Raw genomic sequence first — 17,210 nt, forward strand, 5'->3', positions numbered from 1 at the left:
TTTTATCAACCCCAAGAGGGAATCCTGCCCGTAGTGCCACCCAGAGCATATGGATTTCCGGACTCCTAGCCCCAACTGGAGCAAGAATCTGCTTCATAGTTGCATGAGCTCAGCTCTACTGTACCTTTTCCTTCTTACCTGATGTATTACCAAGAAAAATTATATTCACACATGGGAAAACAAGATAAATTCCTCCAGCCCTTCCATGACATAACTGCTTTGCAGAGTTTTCATGAAAATGACACCGTTCCTTGGTTTTCTGAATAATATCTTCCTACAAGCAAGTGACCCTTGAAAAGAGAGCGTGTGTTCAGGTTAATTGGCAAGGCCTCATTACAGAAAGACATACAGAGCCTGCAGGATGAGGGTACATCTGCAAAAGACGTTTATATTTCTACATGCCAAAGTTACTCGTTGAAGTCTCCTTAGAGCTTGTAAACTGACCCTGACAATCTTCTCCAAATTCCACAACCTCTTAACCCCCACAAATGCTATTGGATAAATTATCATAGAATCACAGAATTGTTTGAGTTAAAAGGCTTGGAAAGGACCCTTAAAGACCATTTATCCCAACCCTTTTACAAAGAACAGGGATGTCTACAGCTTGATCAAGGTGCTCAAAGTCTTGTTCAGCCTGACCTTGAATGTCTCCAGTGATGTCTCCAGCCCACCATCCACCACTTCTCTGGGCAACCCGTGCCAGTGCCTCACCACTGTTATTGTAAAACACTTATTCCATATATTCAATCTAAATCTTCTCTCCTTTAGTTTGAAACCAGTTCCCCTTGTCCTACGGCAAGAGCCCCTTACTGCCCTGCCAGTAGCAGGTCCCTTATCACCTCTGTTGCCTCTCACCTTCGCAGTCTGAGAACAATGAAGAAATCTTCTCCTCTCTCCAGACTTTCAGCTCAGAGGTCTTTCTCCTAAGTGTGAGCTGTGTGCTCGGAGCTGGAGAAGGTGAGCTCCAGGGAGGCCTGGTCCCCTCCTGCAGCTTTGCTCCCACTGCCAGAGCCGGATCCTCACCTCTTAGCATCTTTCACCTTCAGACACAGCCCAGTTGAAGGACCAGAGAACAACATTCCTACTACCGACATGTTCCCACCATGTTGGTCTTTCATGAAGGGAATGTCCTGTTTAATGAACTTAATCTCCTTTTATGATGAGATTACTCACCTAGCTGACCAAGGGAAGCCAGTTGATGTAATCCTTTTGGATTTCAGCAAAGCTTTCAATAACATTTCTTACAGTTCTTACAGTAACCTGGACAAAATGTTCAGCATATTGGTAGACAGGAACATAAAGGATAGGTGAGCAATTGGCTGATGGGTCAGGCCCAAAGGGCCCATATTAGATAAGGCTATATCAGGATAGCAAGTGGTCACTGATGAGGTTCTGTGGGGCTCCATTTTAGGGTCAGTTCACTTTGATGTTTTCATAAATGACTTGGATGCAGGACTAGAAGTCCTGCAAACTAAGCAAGTTTGCAGATGACGCTAAACTGGGAGGACCTGTTGAATTTCAGAAGGATGGAGAGGCCTCACAGAGAGATCTAGACAAATCAGAAAGCTGGGCAATGACCACTGCACAAAGTTTAACAGGAACAGTGCTGGATTCTGCATCTGAAGACAGGCTTCTGCCCAGACTGCAGAGAAGGGAGGGGGCTTCATTTGTTACACAGGATCTGGATATCCACAGAGTGGCAAGAATATGTCACTGCAAAGTTACTACTCTACCTGCATTATCAGGGTAATGGACATTCCTCTGCTTCGTTTATATTAGATTCAGAACACAATTCTCCCCTCTCTCTGGGAGAACATCTCTGATCCCCACCCCCCTAGCACTGGGAGCATTCTGCACATGTGGTGCTGCAAGCTGCATACAAAAACGCAGTCCAGCTCCCCTCAGGTCAGCTTGTTGTTGCTACTCACAGATCTGAAGCAAAGGGTAAGAGCTGGTAGCAGCAGTAAAAGGGAACACAGCATAGCCATGGCAGACTGGGGCAGTCAGATCCAGGTATTCAGCTGAGTACCTGCGTGCCTGCTAGACAGAGAAGCTCCATGAAGTTATGGCTGGCATTTTTAAATGCTTCTAGAGAGCATAGGTTTGCCTTTCTTCACACAGGGAGACCTGCAGCGTGTGCTGCATTGCAGACACAGGCTTGCATTGCAGCACCAGTATGCCTTGCTCTGTCAAGCACTTCCATCACTTGGATCGTGCCAAGTCAGATTCTAAACAGATAAAACACAATGTTGCTCTGAAAAGCAACTCAGGGTTGTCAGCCTGAGACTGCCCCTCACTGTGACCCCTACTTTGGCCACTTAAATGGCTTTTTAGTAGCTCCGTCCCTCTGCTGCTTCTCTGTGTCCTTTCCCAAGGGATGCTGTGACAAACACTTTCAACGCATCTGGAGCCAAGAGGTCAGTCAATTTTCCCCACAAAAGAGAAGCAATCATCTTCTGATGATGGTGCAGAGTGAGCACAGCACATCCAGGCTTGGGTGATCCCCTTCACACTCTTTGCCTAAGAGCAGTTCTTTCTACCAAACAAGTTTTTAAACCAGGCATGCTGCTGAGCCCAGGGACGCACATGTCCACATCACTTCCCAACACCCTGTTCTTCAGCCTGAAAACATCTGTTGTTCTCTTGCCAACAGCATCTGTCCTGTCAAAGGATACTTCTTAAATACAACAGCAAGCAGTGAGGCCAGCAAATAGGAAGAGAGTGTGCCTGGACAAAGGACCAGCCAGTACTGAGTTCCCAAAACATGCTACATCATTTCCACAGGTCCAGTGCAAACCAGATGAGTACCTGATGATTTCATTAGCAAGACATTCAGGAAAAAAAAGCACTAAAATAGGTAATGCCATCTTTGCATCACACCCCCAAAGGGAATGAAAAACTTCTTGGCCACTTCCTCAACACAAGTTTGGGGACAGGTCACAATGAATTCACAGTTGTGTTGGTGTGGTATCCCATGCAGATGCACCAAGATATAAAACCCAACATCCCCCTCCTCTGCTGGGACAACCCCTTCCCTCTCTGTGGAGGGACACTGACCCACTTCCTTCACAGTGACCACAAAGCAGTGGGAACTAGCAGCTGTGAATGTTTACACTAATGAACTAGAGATTGTTAATTACTTCTAACTGCCTATCGTGGTAGCTGATGTCTAACAGAAAGACTTTGGTGTTTTCACAGAATCACAGACTGGTTGAGGTAGGAAGGTACCATGCGTCTATCTGCTTCAGCAGGGACACTCAGGTGACATCTGAAGATCTCCAAGAAGAAGTCTTCACAAATTCCCTGGACAGCGTGTGCCAGTGGTCCTGCACAGCACAGAACTGCTTCCTCATGGTCAGGATGAACCTTCTGTGTTCCAGTTTCTGCCCACTGCCTCTTGTCCTGGCACTAGCACATGGCATCAATCACAATGTACTTCTGAGCTCTTTCAAACTGGACAACAAAAAGATCTACTTGTCTAGGTGGGCACTTCTCCAAACAGGCCCCCAGTTGGTTGGTTGTCCCAGTGCCTCTCAGTCTGAATTCATTTGCTCAGAGGCTTGCAGGGTCTTGCATGCAATCTCTCAACTATATTCAGCAACATGTTGAAGAGATACAGGGTGGACAGAGAAGTCACCACATGTGGACCATCATATGAGAAAGCGAGGTGCCAGAGGAGCAAGAGCTGGAGTATAGCACTTTCCTCACTGTAGGTTATTGTCTTGTCAAAAAGCTCTGACACAAAGTAGGATTTGCCCAGTGCTAAGTGCAGTGAGCAGCCCTGACCAGAGATGGTCATTAGCAAAACAAGCCAAATATAGAAAGGTTAAGTGAACACTGCAGTCACCATCACCTCCTGATCAGCAACCTCCAACAAAACTGTGAACGTGATGCTTAGCTGCATTTAAAATACATTCAGGGTGGCTTACATGAATGGCTCCCCTTTGAGCCATTCTCTGTGAGAAGGTTCAGGGTTAAAGGGTTAAAGGATTTGGTGTGGGCATCTGTATATCAAGTTCCTGTTAGAGGATTTGCTCTTACTAAGGGCATTCAGAATCTAGCTGATTTTAAATTGAAGTTGCAATCCTTGGATGCCACAGTGAGAACAGCAGCAGGATCTCAGTAAAATGCACATCTTTATCATCACAGTGGTTACAGAAAGGAGCAGGCTTGTCCTCAGATACAGTACTTCAAAATCTTATTTGGGAGAAAGAGGGGATGGGAGGCTTGTTCATCTCAAGACTAATACAAGCATGGCCTCAAGGTAAAATGCAGAGAAGTCTTTACATCCATTCATCCCTTATAAATGCCCCACAGTGCAATCTGTAAGCAGTCTCTGTAAACCAGCTGACAGTGCTGTTGACAGATTGGATGATGGCAAAGTTGTGCTCACTCCTCTCATCCCAGCTATTCATTTGGGTGTTTCTTCTCTAGAAACATATGGTAACCAAATTATCCTCGAGTCTTCCAGCACGCTCTCGTATTTAATTGAAATTAATCTGTTCAAAAATTATTGCTGATAGAAACACAAATGTAACTATGTGAGCCTTGATTCATTTGAAAAAATCACAGCTGCCTCCACAGCAGAGGCTCAGATAGGTATTGATGAGCTGAGGAGCAGCTCCCAGAAGGGTGCATAGGGAGGAAAATGCCTCAGGTGAGACCAACCCACCAGTGTCACTTTCCTGTTTCTCCTCTATGTCCTACTGATACCAAGCAGGCAGATTCATAATCCCAACCTGTGTCGTGTGGGTTCCTTACTGACTTAATCCTCTGTAAGGAATTGTACTTTGAACCACTTCCTTTCTTCCCTTGTGTCTGCCCAAACCTGTCCTTCCTTATGCCTGCTCTGAAGGCTACCAGCATCCTGTGGCTTTCCAAGGTGATTCTGTACTTAAAAACTGATGCTATGTGAACTGTATGGTTTCACACTTACGAAAGATGGGCTGGTAAGGTTCATTATCCTGCTCCTTCCTCATAGGACTGTCCTTTCTCGGTACCTCAACCTATTTCAACACCTGCAAAGTGCAGGTCACTAGTGTGGAAGACAAGGTCACATCCACCTTTCTTCTTTATGGTTTGAAGTCTGTTTTGACCACTCCGCTGAAGGAACAGGCATTTTTCCTCCCAAAAGCTGAAATGTGGTGATTTCTGAGAGCCAAAAAAGTATCCTCTTGTTCAGATCCTTCATTAAAGCAAACCCAGCTAAATTAGCTGCCCTGGGGACCAGATGAAGGCCTGGAAGATGTAATAAAGATTAAAAGAAGAAGAAAAAAAAATAGAAAAAAAAAAAAAAGAAAAAAAAGAAAGGAAGACTACTGACACTGGTAAACGTGTCTTAATTAAAAGTTTTGAGAGCACAACTCAAACACACTCCAGTCATCCTCCAAGCCTCTGCCAAAGTTAATGAGACAATTTTTTTTGTCCCAGTCCCCCACTGATTCGTGAAGTACAAAGACGGAATCAGGACTGCAGAGGAAAATTGCGGGTTGCAGGCTAGATGCTGACTGAGTTTATGGGAGCATAATTCCAATACGACCCTCACACAGCATTATTCCAGAGAACCACGACTGCTGTGCAGCCAGAGGTCTGTCTTGAATGAGGGAAGCAAGAAGCAGTGCTGAAAAGTCCAAATCATGCACCAAGCATCAGGAAAATCAAGCTTCAGATACCATGTTTTTGCTTCTTTAGCAGAAAAGGAGGAGGCAACTGCATCTCTGTTTATGGAGAATAAAATTAGTGAGCTTTTATTTTTGTCAAAAAAGAACATGCAGTTGCACACCGTTTCTAACAATCAAGCTAAATAGCGAGAATGAATACACTCTGCAAAATCCCTCGCGAAGAAAAGAGCTCTTCAGCCATACAAGTCTTTCAGATCCATTTAACCAGCTTAAAGCAGAAAGCCCACAGGCTCCATCTGGCCTGGGTCAGGGCTAGCTATTTGCTTAAGGCATACGCTGTGTTTACTGTGGAATAACTCCGCTGGCACGGTGTCTTACCTTCTGGTGCCCTCTAGTGCCAACAGCTGAGCTGGCCTGGCAGCTCTGGCCCCCCACTGCCACCCCACCAGGCTGTGAGCTTCTAACCACCCTCTCTGCCTTTGTTAGGCATCACTCCGCTCACACCAAACCTGCTCTGCCAGTGGTCTCCCTATGCACGTGTTTTAAGCAAAAGAAGAATATATGCTTTAAAAGATTCCCCCCAAATCCCTGAGCAGACCCATTCCTGCCCCCCTCAAATTAGAAGGCCATGACTCACCAGAAGGCAAAAAGAGAAGGAAAGGGATGAAAGTCATGGGGGAATCTCAAACTCCTTCCTGGTGCATCATGCAGAAGGGTGGCAAATAGGTTATAGCTACACACCAGAGATGTGTTGATGTCTTGCATCCAAGGTCAGGATACCATGTGAGATCAAAACAAAAAGAAACAACAAAAACCACAACCAATATAATATCTCTCATTCTCTCAACATTTCCCAGGCTTTTGGGTCTGATTCAGAAGCCCTGTGCAAGAAGGACTGATGGTAAGTGTGACTCACTACATTTGCCCCAGTCCTTTTCAGAGGGACATTTCAGCCTAATCTCTTCCAACTGAGAAATACTAAAATGAGTCTTCTTTGTCTTCTTACATGCCGCCCACACTACTTTAGGACTTCAGCAATACGGTGGCTTTGCTCAAAGAAGGACAGTTCATCACCTGAAACAAGCACACATAGGCAAACTGAGGTCCACCATATTCTGCCCTTTGTGGTGACAGCTCATTTTCTGCTCTCCTGAATGCAGCAGCTGGTGATTTTAGCTATATCCACATCATGGGAAGCAAGACCCATCTTCTGTCACTCTTCCCCACACGCAGCCACCCATATACAAGTCAAGAACCCTACTACAAAGGCTCACTGCCCATTTCATAGGGGTTACATTTCCCCATGAAACTTAAAGCATATGACCGTTACTCTTATTACCCCACAACATGTCCCAGAGCACAGAATGGTATTACATCACACATATCTGCCCACATTTCTGCACAGCCCTTTGAGGATCACAAAGCAAAAGTCCCCATCTGAGGTAGGACTTGCAGTCATCAGGGCAGAGCCTTTGGCAGGGCTGTGAGACATGCAGTCATTAGCAGGAGACAGGCAGTCTCAGAACTGTGATCATTCAGGGTGATTTTTTTTTTTTTTTTTTTTTTTTTTTTTTTTTAAAGAGTTTAGGATCCCTCCCAGCCAATAAAAAGCTCTCACAGAGACATCTTCCCCTGCAGGAAGCAGGGCGGTCACTGCTCACGTTGGCAGGCTCCTCTTCTGATGCAGTGGAGATGGCAGCAAACTTCACCCGCAGCTTCACCACTCTTTGCTGTTTAGCGCTCTGGGGCTTCACCTGCACTTGTGATGGTAAGAGTGGGAAATCATTTGTTTTCCTTGTGCTTCAGGTCCTGTGAGCTTGGCTTTTTCTCTGTCTGCTGCCCTTCAACTGCAGCTGAAACTCTACCTGCTTAAAAGACCTTCTCTCCCTGTAGCAAGCCACATTATCCAGGAACATCATCTAACAGTGTCAAAGTCAACTTATGGTTTTAACTTATTTGTCACTGTTCAAATTCTGCATGACCTTCATTACTAAACCTAAATACTGGGAAACAATTTGTCTGGTAAGTACAGATGGGCATTTGAGACGGTACCATTTAGATGACTTCAGTGTCACATTATTCCCTATCACTTCCTTTGCTGAGCAAAGAAACACTCTTGATGGCAGCTAGCCTTAAATCTTTGGAACGAAAGCAGCAGACAGGAACATTTTCTCTCTGAAGGTTTTAGCTCTACTACAGCATTACTTCGGTTCCTATATGCAGAAACTATGAATGCACTCAGGCCTTTGGTTAGCCAGCAGCTTTTTGTTTCGTCTGTGGTTTCCTCTGGGGGTTGCAGAGGCATGCAGGAACTCTGCTGCGTCTTACATGTAAAGATAAAACCCAGCCTTGCTCCTAGTAATGGGGGAAGAGGTTCTGAAAGTACCTCGTGGAGGGGAAAGAAAAGAATATCTGTTGCAAGAAATTCCCTATTTGCTATCCTGCAGGCTGGGAAGGAACATCCATAGGATTGTTCTCATACTGCAGGAACAGGACCTCCAAGTTATTTCTCAATGTGGAAAGCACAGGAGAGATCCTTTGATAAAACACTTGGCTCACATCTGCAAGAACAGCCCTCTCTTGTTTAACAACAGGCAGTTGCCTGCTAACTCAGAGCAAGAAAAGTCTACCCTATAGAAGTAGGAGGAGGGAAGCTAGATTTCTCCACATTCAAACCCAGAAGTACAATGAGGTCTATAAAACAAGTGCTCTGACCCAAAGCTTCTCCCCACAGGGCAGTAGTAGTTGTTTCCCACCCTATGAGACCACATCCTCAGAGAGCTTTACAGCTTTACAGCGTGGCCAAGCCACACAGTGCCTCTCCCCCCACCCAGGCTGGGACTCCTGTCAGAAAAGTTTGTAGTAAGGAGAACTACAGGTGCCTCACACCAGAGTGTTTCAGGATTTTATAAAAAATAAAGTGGTGCAAATTATTCTGAATGGCAAAACTTATTTCAGACCACTGTGTGCAAAATTTTATACTCACTTTACCCCAGTGTGAATCATACTCAGTAGAAAATCACCTTGGGTGAAGGAGGTAAGATGCCCAGTACCCCTTAGTGAAAGCTGGAGCAAAAATACAGCAGCCTATCATCTGCCTGTGACACATGCTGCAAGGCCTACCAGCCTGCTACATGCCTAGACCACACTAGGTCCAATTTGATAGACTAAACTCACCTCTCCAGATGTTGCATTTCAGAGTACTTGACACATGTGAGACTGCTGTATCTATGGGGCACCGCAGTCATAGGAATAAGGGCACTCTGGACACTGGTTTGAGTAACACATTTCATTGTTTCCTTCCCATACGTGCAGTGCGACTTCAGCTGCCCCCACCCTGCCATCCCACACCTAACAGGGATGTCACTATGACTCAAGAAGTGCTGAGAGCTATTAAGCCACAGAGAACTCGTGCTAATACTGAAAAAAATGATATTATTTCCTCCATCTACAAGGGATACCATGTGTTGTCAACAACCCCACCATTGCCACATCTGCCTTTCCAACTGACATAAGGGCATAAATTCAAACAAAGTCCTGAAGAGTAGCCAGAAGAACCCAAGCTAGAGAGCTCCTCTCAACTGGACAGCTTGTCTCAGTTGCTAGCTCAGAAGGCTCAAGAAACAGCAGGATCCAATAAGCTATTTAATGGGTATTGCTGGTGCAAAAAAGAGCACTGCATCTCTGAGGAAGAGGAGAGCCATGTGGACAAAGCCCAGATCAAGGTCCTGCTCTGCTCCAAGCCTCTTTCTGGTCTTTGTGTAGGTCTGTACAGCTGCTCCCCCTGGCAATGCCTGTTGGCTCCACCATCTTAGCCCTACAGCAAACTCCATTTGGGACAAAACAGATGCTTTGAAAAGATCTTACCCACAAGCTGAGCAGAGGACAAGATGCCCTGCCTGAGAAATATCTCCAGAACTAGGCTGCAAGGTCTATGAGCCTCTATGACTCCTGTACTGGTGGTGGCATGTAATGCTCTGTGTTGCTGGCAGTGGGGTTTTTTGTTTCATTTGTTTTCAAGCAGACGGGGTCACTGGATTGGCTCTGTTCTACTGTGGAGAAAGTTAAATCATGTTTCTCAGTAGAAACTGGCTTACATGCACAGGTTATGCTCTGTGGCACAGCTGTTATTGACATTTAGCTGTGAAAAAAAGCTGGAGGTGACAAACAGCTTGAGCTTTGCAGAAAATTAGTACAAGCTTTGAGTGCAAGTTTGCGTGCACATTGCTTGCTGCCTACACACACAGGCAACTCCAAGGGCCACTCCTGGAGTGGCAGGTCTTTTCCTTGGCAGCAGCACAACAACCTGTACGGGCTGAGGATTCTTCCTCTCGTATTTCAGGAACTGAAAGATATCATAATCTGTATTTCCCTAAAACAAAAACAAGAACATCAAAACTATTGGGAGGTGAAGGGGAAGTATGCTTATGTCTTGGCATGCCAACAAAGCAGTACAGTTCTGCCAGTCAGTGTTTGATATTTTACCAAAACTACACTATACTCTGAGCAACATGCTCTAGATTATAGATAGATTCAAACCCAGCCTTGCTTTGAGATAGGTGTTGGGCCAGAAACTTCGTAAGTGCTTACAACAGCCAGGCTTCCTTCAGGCAGTCTCAGCTCTGCAACCATTTCATGGGTTGCTTTGCTATTTCAAACATCTAAAGGAAAATCACTTTTTAATGGAGATGACCAGTCTTCCTAAAGCACATCTAGTGGTAGGCAACCTTGCCTGCAGCACAGAGGTTGGAACTAGATGATCTTTGAGGTCCTTTCTGACCCAAGCCACTCTGTGATGATTCTATGAAGTGCATGGGACAAGTAAGAAGGCTTAGGATTGGTTCAGAGTCCTGAATAACCACCCACTATTTCAGCCACTGCATATGTTCTATGATTGCATTTTGTGTTTTTCCAGCTACATACATACCACCGCCTCATTCAACCGTGAATCCTGGCTTCCCAGTACCAATGAACACCAACAATCCTGGCGTTCGCAAGGCAGCTCGCTTTGGGGTTTACCAATACAACAACAGTTCCAACGACCTATTTCTGTTTAAAGAATGGCAAATAAACAAAGCTATGGTACAGGTAAGAAGAGAACGCATTTCTGGTGGTCCTCCACCATCTATCGACCCTTGCTACAGAGCACCTGAGACACAGGAGCCTTGATCCTCCTCAGGACTGCTTTACAGTGCCCTAACATAAGCAGCACAAGTCCCTCTATCCCACTTAACTGCTCTACATGAGGCACTCCCACCCATCCCCATAAAACACATCTACAACACCACACACAACTGACAGATGTAGTGCTTGATCCCTAGCCAGAATTTCATTTCAGTATCCCTTCCCGTGAGCCTGCTTTAAAGGAGGAAACCATTTTCTCTAGATCGTCAGAGGTCTGAAATACATGCTCCACGTGGAAATTGGCCGCACAGTGTGTGAGAAGAGAGGGCACTCCAACCTGGACAACTGTCACTTCCAGAGGAAGAAAAATCTGCAACAGGTATGTACTACTTCCTGAGGGAGGTACCCAGGAATCACAGGTGATCCTTGGCTGTCTCTAGCTGTGTTGTCACCTTCAAACCAGCTCTGTTATGTTCCCACAGACGTACAAGCCTCCTCTGTGCAGAGCCAGCTACGGTGAGGCAGGTTTCTACCTCCTGAATACAGGAGGTATACAATATCCTGACTAGAAGGAGCTGAACCAGGTGCTACATATAGAGTAGATGCTACATATAGAGATTTCCTGGGAGGAGAAAACCCTTACAGGGCTTTTCTCACTAATATGCGGGCACTTGACAAACAGTGTTTTCCCTAGGCTGGGGCAGAGCACAGAAGGATGCCATTCTCTCTTCCCACACCTTGGCCCACAGTGCTGGGAACACCAAGCCGACAGCTGACCTTTATCATCCATTCTCTATCTGCAGATGCTGAAATGCTATTTTGAGGTCTGGATGACACCTTGGCTGCATAAAGCAGATGTTCCTGTTTCTCTCTGTCACTGACCCAACTTTCGTCATGATTTTGTCATGATTTTCAGAGGATCTACCACCCACGAGATTTTTCTTGCCTGGACTTTGGGGCCAAAACTGAGGTGGGGAACACCTGCACAGAATCACCACAAAACCTCTCACTCAAAGCTTGCTGGTTCCCCCCCACACCTCTAAGGAAGATGCTCAAGATCTGAGTGACAAAGAAAAGACTTGCCTTGACTGAATGTATCGCTATCCAGCTGTGTATCTCTTTTTCTAAAACTAAACAGCATATGAGCACATGTTGTCATTTGTTCACCAGAGAGCAATTCATCTTTTTGGCTGAGATTTCCAAGCAGTGCAAACAGGCCCAGGAAGGTCTGTTAGACCGCTTTGTTCTGTGATGAATCTTTGTACAACTACAGTATAAAAAGCCTAAACCACAGCACACGCAACTTCAACACTGTGGAAAGCTTTGCAGTGAGACAGCATGCATAGGGATACACACACACCCACACATAACACACAGGCTTAAGGGGCTGCAGTGCCAGATAAAACCTTAGATACATTTGCCAGGAATGCATAAGGTAGAATTTTTCTTGCCTCAAGACATGAGTGTGGATAAGCCTGTCTTAAGACACAACCACAACCCAGAAACAGCACAGTCTAAATAGAGTTTCTATTTTAAGCAAAAGCTCTACTCCAAGAGGGCAGCACTGCAAATGCTACGAAACATAAACACAATCATTTCCCAAAGCATATTTTTGCTGAGGTTAAACAACGTAGTTTCATTTAGGTTAGTATTCAATATTCAGTTTCTGGTTGACTTACATTCAAGTTTAGCAGAACGATGGTCCTGTCTACATGTGTGCCTACCTCTCTTTAAGCCTTCTCTCTTCATGCAGATTATCGCTTACGCTGTACTAAGGCTGTAACCATTAACTTGAAATGGCAATAAAGCCTGAGCCCACTGAACCCATGTTTCATTCATACACTTACAAATGGTTAGGGCCCAGACTTAAGCTATAAGGAACACTTTTTTTTTCTCCCACAAACACACTTCCTTCTGAGAGCTGTTGCTTTTCTACTGCTCTATTATAGCTCCTATTAGCAATGACACCTCACGTTTAGCCTTATATAATGTCCATTTTGTCAAGAACAGCCATTGACAGGCTCTAGGCCAAGGTACAGAAATCCCTAAATCTGACGGATCTGTTAACAGCATAGCAGAGGTCTCCACTTGCTCAGAAGAAACCTCTGGGAGTTCCATGGTTGGATGTGGTGCTACATTAATCCACCACACAAGCCTCCATTGACAGCCTGATGCCAAAGACAGTAAAGAGATCTAACCACAGTTGTCCTCGTGGTCCACAAAGCAGAAGAAAAACCAAGCCACAGCAAAGTTTTTAGAGGAAAGAAGAGCCAAGAGAAGTTGCTGTCTGAAACTCAAAGGGGTTACAATGGTTTCAGTTCTTCCATTTCAGCTGGGTGCTCCATACAGCAGCAATGGTCAGGGTTTCCAGCCAAGCTGTAGCTCCAGACAGGCAAGACAAACATTTCTTCCTCCAACCAACAGGACAGCTTGATGCTCAGAAACATCAGCCTTTCCACATGCAGGTGGCACACAATCAGCATAGGTCTGTGTAAATATTCAAGCCAGCACAAAACAGTAAGCACAAAACAGAATGATCTCCCGTGAATGATGTTGCAAGCTCCTGGCAAACAGGTCACATCTTCATATTGCCACTGAATTAATTGCCCATGTGTTAAAAGTAAGAGTTAAGCCAGACATCTGGCATCACACAGGTCAACAAACCCAACATGCTCAGGCTGCTGTCTTAAGGAAAACACAGCAAGATTTTCAGACATTTCTATCCAAATAGGCTTATCTGGAAGCAAAGTACAGCTACACATAAAACTACAGGCAGCATTCCCTGCAACAAAGCTGAGCTCATTGCAACCAACTCAGACAAAAAGCTTCTGGGAAAGACAAATCAGCTTTAAAATTTACAGCTGCAGCAAAGTATCAATTGTATCATCACAGTAAGCAAGGTATGCTGGAGTAGGATAATCCATCATCTCCAGACAAGTAAGAGTTACCTTGAGCACCAATGAAAAGAGCAGAGGTCAGATGAGCTCTTAGAACATTCTTGAGCACTTTGCCAGAGAAAGATTTCAGCAACTAAGCAGCCTTGAGTCAAGAGGACACTACTAGCACTGACCTAAAGAACTGCAGCTAAGTACCACTGAATCACAATATCACACAGCAGTCAGGCTGATGTCTCTGCCCAACACACATCATTGTTGAGGTTCACACCAAGGTTAACTTGTTCACCAGTTCACTCCAAGGAGTTCACACCTTTGCAGAACTTGCTGAGACTCTGACCTACTCCAGGCCACAAAAGGCAACTGAAAACATAAATATAGCCAGTAAAACTTAGGCCCTAAGGAGAGAGGGGAAGAGCCTGTCAATCCGCCCCCTGGAGAAAAAGGAACAATCCCAGCAGCAGAATTAAGAGCTCCAAGGACAGCCAAAGCTAGTGCTTCAGAGGAATCTGTTCCTGTCTGTTGGTGGCTGGGGTGTCACGCATACAATTGCGCAGAGCCAAGACAAAGTTCAGCTGGCAGCAGCTCTATAAGCAGAGACGGCTTTCTGCTGGCTGGGAGGAAGCTGCTTGCGTTTACGTCACTTGCTCACTTACTGCTAAATTTTTCTGTCCCTATCTCAAACAAAGCAGCAAAACGAGCTGCAGTCCCACATGACTTTTCTCTTACTGCACTAGTTTTTTCTAAGCAAACTAAATGAGAAAGTCCATACACCAGCATCAGAAGATCTCTGCTGTGATCGCTGAGCAGACAGTCCCAGAGGTTCAGGAGATCACCACACCATATGCAAAGGTCACTGCCACAAAGCAGACTCAGAATTAAAGGAGGGCCAAGGCTTTGCAATTAATTTTATAAACTGTTCACACTGAGATGTGTTAGTGCCAGGGGTACATACACGTTATCTTCCAGCAGTTCTGCTGCAGGAGATGCTTGCTCCAGAATAGGGGCATGGCAGTTACCCAGGATATAGCCCTGCAGAAACACCTGATCCATCAAAAATGCCACACAAAGCAACAAAAACATATCTTTAAAATGCACAACTGCGGTGTACTTAAGCTAAGCTCCTTTTCCTTAAGCAGTTCTACTGTACAGCTTTATGCTAAAGCCCTTCAGGAGACTAGGCACCATTTTCCCATTCCACATCCCATCAATTTGGAGACACTTGGGCGAAACGCAGGAAGCAACCTCAGGATCCTCCAGGAGTTGTGCAGATACAGAATCACAGAATGGCCAAGGTTGAAATGGACCTCAAAGATCATCTTGTTTCAACCCCCCTGCCGTGGGCAGGGTCGCCAACCTCTAGACCAGGCTGCCCAAGGCCACATCCAGCCTGGGTGAGATAGGATCTGTGGCTTTCTTAGAAGTGCAGAACTTTATCCTGACACCCAAAATCTTGTCCTAACAAGACCTTTGGACACTACTCTTGCTTCTAGAGAAGTGCAAGTCTCAGTGTTGCAAAGGTGTCATGTTTCTGCACTGATATAATCAAGTACACCATCAACTCACACTTATGTGACAGCAAAATGAGCTTGTAAAAGCAGCCTTCTTATTAACACCAAGGGGGAGTTTAGGCCTGTTGTTACACAGGCATTTTATTGCTACTGCATCACACTGAGACGGTTGCATCTAAGGAAATACCAGCAACTAAAAGCATCTGAGCTTCTGTGGAAGTGTTGTTTTTAACTCTTGCTTCTAGAGAAGTGCAAGTCTCAGTGTTGCAAAGGTGTCATGTTCCTGCACTGATATAATCAAGTACACCATCAACTCACACTTATGTGACAGCAAAATGAGCTTGTAAAAGCAGCCTTCTTATTAACACCAAGGGGGAGTTTAGGCCTGTTGTTACACAGGCATTTTATTGCTACTGCATCACACTGAGACAGTTGCATCTAAGGAAATACCAGCAACTAAAAGCATCTGAGCTTCTGTGGAAGTGTTGTTTTTAAGCACCGCTCATGCTGAAGCGAGGAAAAGGCTGTGTGTCAGTCAAGCTGTTTCACCTGAGCTCTGCAGCTACAGATCACCCTACTTCTGCTCATCAAGGGTGGACTGCCAAGATACTGCACTGCACCAGGAATGGGACCTGGTACTACTTGTGCTCAGGAAAGGCATTCCTTTGGGTCTTCAGAGACTTTGGGTTCCTTTGGAGGACTATGCAAATAGTTCTGCAAATCCTGTGTTTAGGATGTTCAAGAAATATGCACTGTTCATATGAGTCCGCTGAACTTGCAGAGTTCAGAGAGAACTAAAAAGACTGAAGAACCTTCTAGTGAGACCACAGTACTAAATCCTTAGAGTGGAGGTGAAAGAAGAGAAAGGATAAATGCAAGAAGAATGTCTTGTGAGGCTTTCTGTGCCTTGATCCTCTTCAGAGCCAGCAGCACAGCCTATTTTCTTTTCCACTTAACAGCTTCAGGAATACAGCCTTAGAAGAGAACTAATCACACAGAAGCTATTACATTTGGCATGCCTAAACAGCTGAGGTCTACTTCCCTATGAAAGAAAGCATTAAATTATTCAGTAAGATACTTTTGGAAATGAAACACTAGAGGTAGCTGTACAACTACAGGCAAAGCTGTGCTTGATTCAAGGCTACTGAAACACCAATGAAGCAAGGCCTACAGAGAACTTGCTTTTGCACCCTGTCACATCAAGTTCTGTTTTCAAATCCCATGAAAAACAGCCACAAGGGCTGGCGGAGCAATACTAGCCAGATGCTGCTTAGTCAGCCAGCCCTTTTGCTAGCAAAATGTGTTGCAAGAGCGTCCCATTCTCAACCCTTCTCCAGAGTTCCTGTAGTGCAAGTCTGGCAGGAAGGTCAAGCTTCTCAGCCTTTGAAACTTGTCACAGAATCACTCAGTCCCTGCCCACAAATAATTAAGATAGGGCTCAGCTGGACCAAAGGTCAGAACCTGCAGCAAGTTGTCTACCAGGCTTCTTTCTTCTCTCACTGATCTTCCTCCCAGATCCAGTCACCACTGAAACAAGTAAAAAGGCTTGTGAGCACAGGCACAGCAGAGCCTGATCCAGCAACCACCAGCTACTTCCACAGGGTTGCTGCAGTCTGATAGTAGTGCAGTATACAGTGACAGAGCACTGACAGTAAAAATACACTTTCTGTGCTTGTCTTTATTACTGCAGGGAAATGCAAACGATAGACAGTGAAAGCAGATGGCATTTTCAACATCATCTTCCCTTTCTCCAGTGTTTTTCATTATATAATAAAGCAAATCATGGTTATTTCCTTTTCAGAGGTGAGAAAATTGAGCAACAGAGTAAGTCAGTGTTTGACTATCACCCAGTGGTAGAAAGAGGCAGTAGAGAGCAAGCAGTAATCTTCAGTCCCAGAGCAGGAATCCCTACTAAATCTCACTAAATCACACTGCTGAAATAAACTCCCCTAAGATCCTATCCAAGGTGGAAAAAAATTCTTATTGAAAATGTAAGCAGAATGGCCTTTCCTTTGCAGTAGTTTACAGAAAAGCATTTTGTGGATTCACCAGAGTACCTT

At 45.1% G+C, this 17,210-nt stretch overlaps 1 protein-coding gene across 1 annotated transcript; it reads left to right on the forward strand.

The window, feature by feature from the left end:
• Window positions 1-7,313: 7,313 nt before the first annotated feature.
• Window positions 7,314-11,626, forward strand: CST7 (cystatin F; the record flags this gene model as incomplete). Its single annotated transcript, XM_079550849.1, has 4 exons — window positions 7,314-7,389; window positions 10,537-10,709; window positions 11,008-11,124; window positions 11,549-11,626. 4 exons carry the CDS (start codon window positions 7,314-7,316, stop codon window positions 11,624-11,626), a joined length of 444 nt encoding a protein of 147 aa, XP_079406975.1.
• Between the last annotated feature and the right edge of the window lie 5,584 nt (window positions 11,627-17,210).

Source organism: Tetrao urogallus (genome assembly GCF_951394365.1).
Source record: "Tetrao urogallus genome assembly, chromosome: 2".
Taxonomy (NCBI): Eukaryota; Metazoa; Chordata; class Aves; order Galliformes; family Phasianidae; genus Tetrao; species Tetrao urogallus.